This window comes from Austrofundulus limnaeus, unplaced genomic scaffold, assembly GCF_001266775.1.
Source record: "Austrofundulus limnaeus strain Quisiro unplaced genomic scaffold, Austrofundulus_limnaeus-1.0 Scaffold2714, whole genome shotgun sequence".
In the NCBI taxonomy this organism is placed as follows: Eukaryota; Metazoa; Chordata; class Actinopteri; order Cyprinodontiformes; family Rivulidae; genus Austrofundulus; species Austrofundulus limnaeus.
In genome coordinates this window covers 7,661-9,530 of record NW_013955116.1, presented here as the reverse complement: position 1 = coordinate 9,530, position 1,870 = coordinate 7,661, and the positions used below count along the sequence as shown (strand labels likewise).

General features: G+C 43.5%; 1 protein-coding gene across 1 annotated transcript in view; it reads left to right on the top strand.

Moving 5' to 3' along the window:
* Positions 1 to 1,626, top strand: part of LOC106511357 (homeobox protein Dlx4b) — a gene marked incomplete at its 3' end in the record, with an annotated part of 4,027 nt that extends 2,401 nt beyond the window's left edge. The window contains 2 exon segments of the mRNA XM_014000114.1: positions 141 to 337; positions 1,395 to 1,626. Coding sequence (XP_013855568.1) covers positions 141 to 337; positions 1,395 to 1,626 — 429 coding nt within the window.
* Positions 1,627 to 1,870: the final 244 nt, after the last annotated feature.

The following is a 1,870-nucleotide window of genomic DNA, read 5'->3' as shown; positions in this document are numbered from 1 at the left end:
GTTAGTTAGTTAGTTAGTTAGTTAGTTAGTTAGTTAGTTAGTTAGTTAGTTAGTTAGTTAGTTAGTTAGTTAGTTAGTTAGTTAGTTAGTTCCCAAAACTCTGTTTCCTGACCTGAAAATGTTTTTGTTTCTCCTGTAAGATCGAGACAAGTCCTCGGTGTCTGAGGACAGGGACGTCCGACTGGTGAACGGAAAGGGCAAAAAGATCCGGAAGCCTCGGACCATCTACTCCAGTCTGCAGCTACAGGCTCTACACCAGCGCTTCCAGCAGACCCAGTATCTGGCCTTACCGGAGCGCGCAGACCTGGCGGCCAAGCTGGGCCTCACACAGACTCAGGTGGGACTTTGAGACTCTCCTCTGCAGACTTTTCATTGCGTCAGTTTTCAGGCTGTCAGTCTGTGTGTTGTAGCTAATTGTGCATTTTCCCCCCACTACAATAACTTTGTGGGGAAAGAAGCCGAAAGAAAGGAAAAAGTGACTCAGGATGTTAAAAGGGAAATATTTTTACTGTGGGATCACGGAGATTTTGCGCATCAGAGAGAAAGTCAAACTTGTTGCTCAATCCTTTAAGGCATCGTTTATTTACTGAACTTATAATGTGGCTTCTGTTTGTTTTAAGTCAGTTTTGGTCTTTAAAGAGACCTGACTGAACAGACAAGCACAATAAGCTGAACTAATATGTAAATAAGTATTAAATGAACAAAAATTCTCAAGTTTTGCAGTCTAAAATAGGTCACATAATGTGGGAAATACTGTTTATTTCTTTGCTTTCTTGCTTACTTTAGATTTAAAATGCCTTTTTATGGGGATTTGGGAGGATTTGCAGGTGTATGATTACGTGGCTACACGTGCACGCGCGCGTTCCATACCTGGGATGGACAGGTGCACATGTCGGACGCTCATTCTCCGGCAGGTGTCCACGAGCTTGTTGTTTTACTTTTTTTTTTTTTGTCCAAAATGACGATCCAGATGAAGCGCAGATAAAAAGTTGAACAGAATCCTCTCCAACACACGAGCCTCCTGCACCACTTCAGTCTGACTCCCCTCTAACAGCTCCACTCGGCTCATTGGTTGTCTTTCCTGCACTTACCTCTCATTTGGACCCAGAGTGTTGTTTCTTTGTTTGTTTTGTAGTTTTTATTTTATTTTAATTTTTTTGCACTGTTTGATTTGACCATCAGCACTGCTTCCGACCTGATTTTTTATTTCTTCATTCTCAGCTGATGTATAAATAAAAGTCTAAATAAATAAATAGTTGATGTATAAATAAAAGTCTCGTTTTCCTCCTGAGGCCTAAATAAAAAAAAAACAGATCTGATGGGATTATTGGTTGTATTTCCCACCACAGTGATCAATTTATTTATTTTTCATCTCCCTTTGTTCTCCCTTCCAGGTGAAAATCTGGTTCCAGAACAAACGCTCCAAGTATAAGAAGATCATGAAGCACGGCAGCGCCTCGGAGGGAGAACACCTCCACAGCACCAGCTCCGCGTCCCCCTGCTCCCCAGCTCTGCCCCAGCTCTGGGAGGTCTCCATGGCGACCAAAGGGGGGCCAATGCACCCGAACAATTACATGAACACTTTTGGCCACTGGTACCCGAACCACCACCACCACCATCACCACCACCCACACCAGGACGCCATGCCCAGGCCTCAGCTGATGTGAGTGGGCGGACATGTCGCAGCTGCTCGGCCTCTTTGGAGCGAAACGTTGAGCTGAACTGTTTTTTTTTTTTTGTTTTGTTTTTGTTTTTGTTTTTGTTTTTTTCCTCACGTGGAGCTAAATGTGTGTTTAAGAGACTTTGCTCGTGTTCTCTGGTGCAGAAATTCAAGCAGGCACCAGCAATTGTCCTTTTGAGGTTTGCTTTG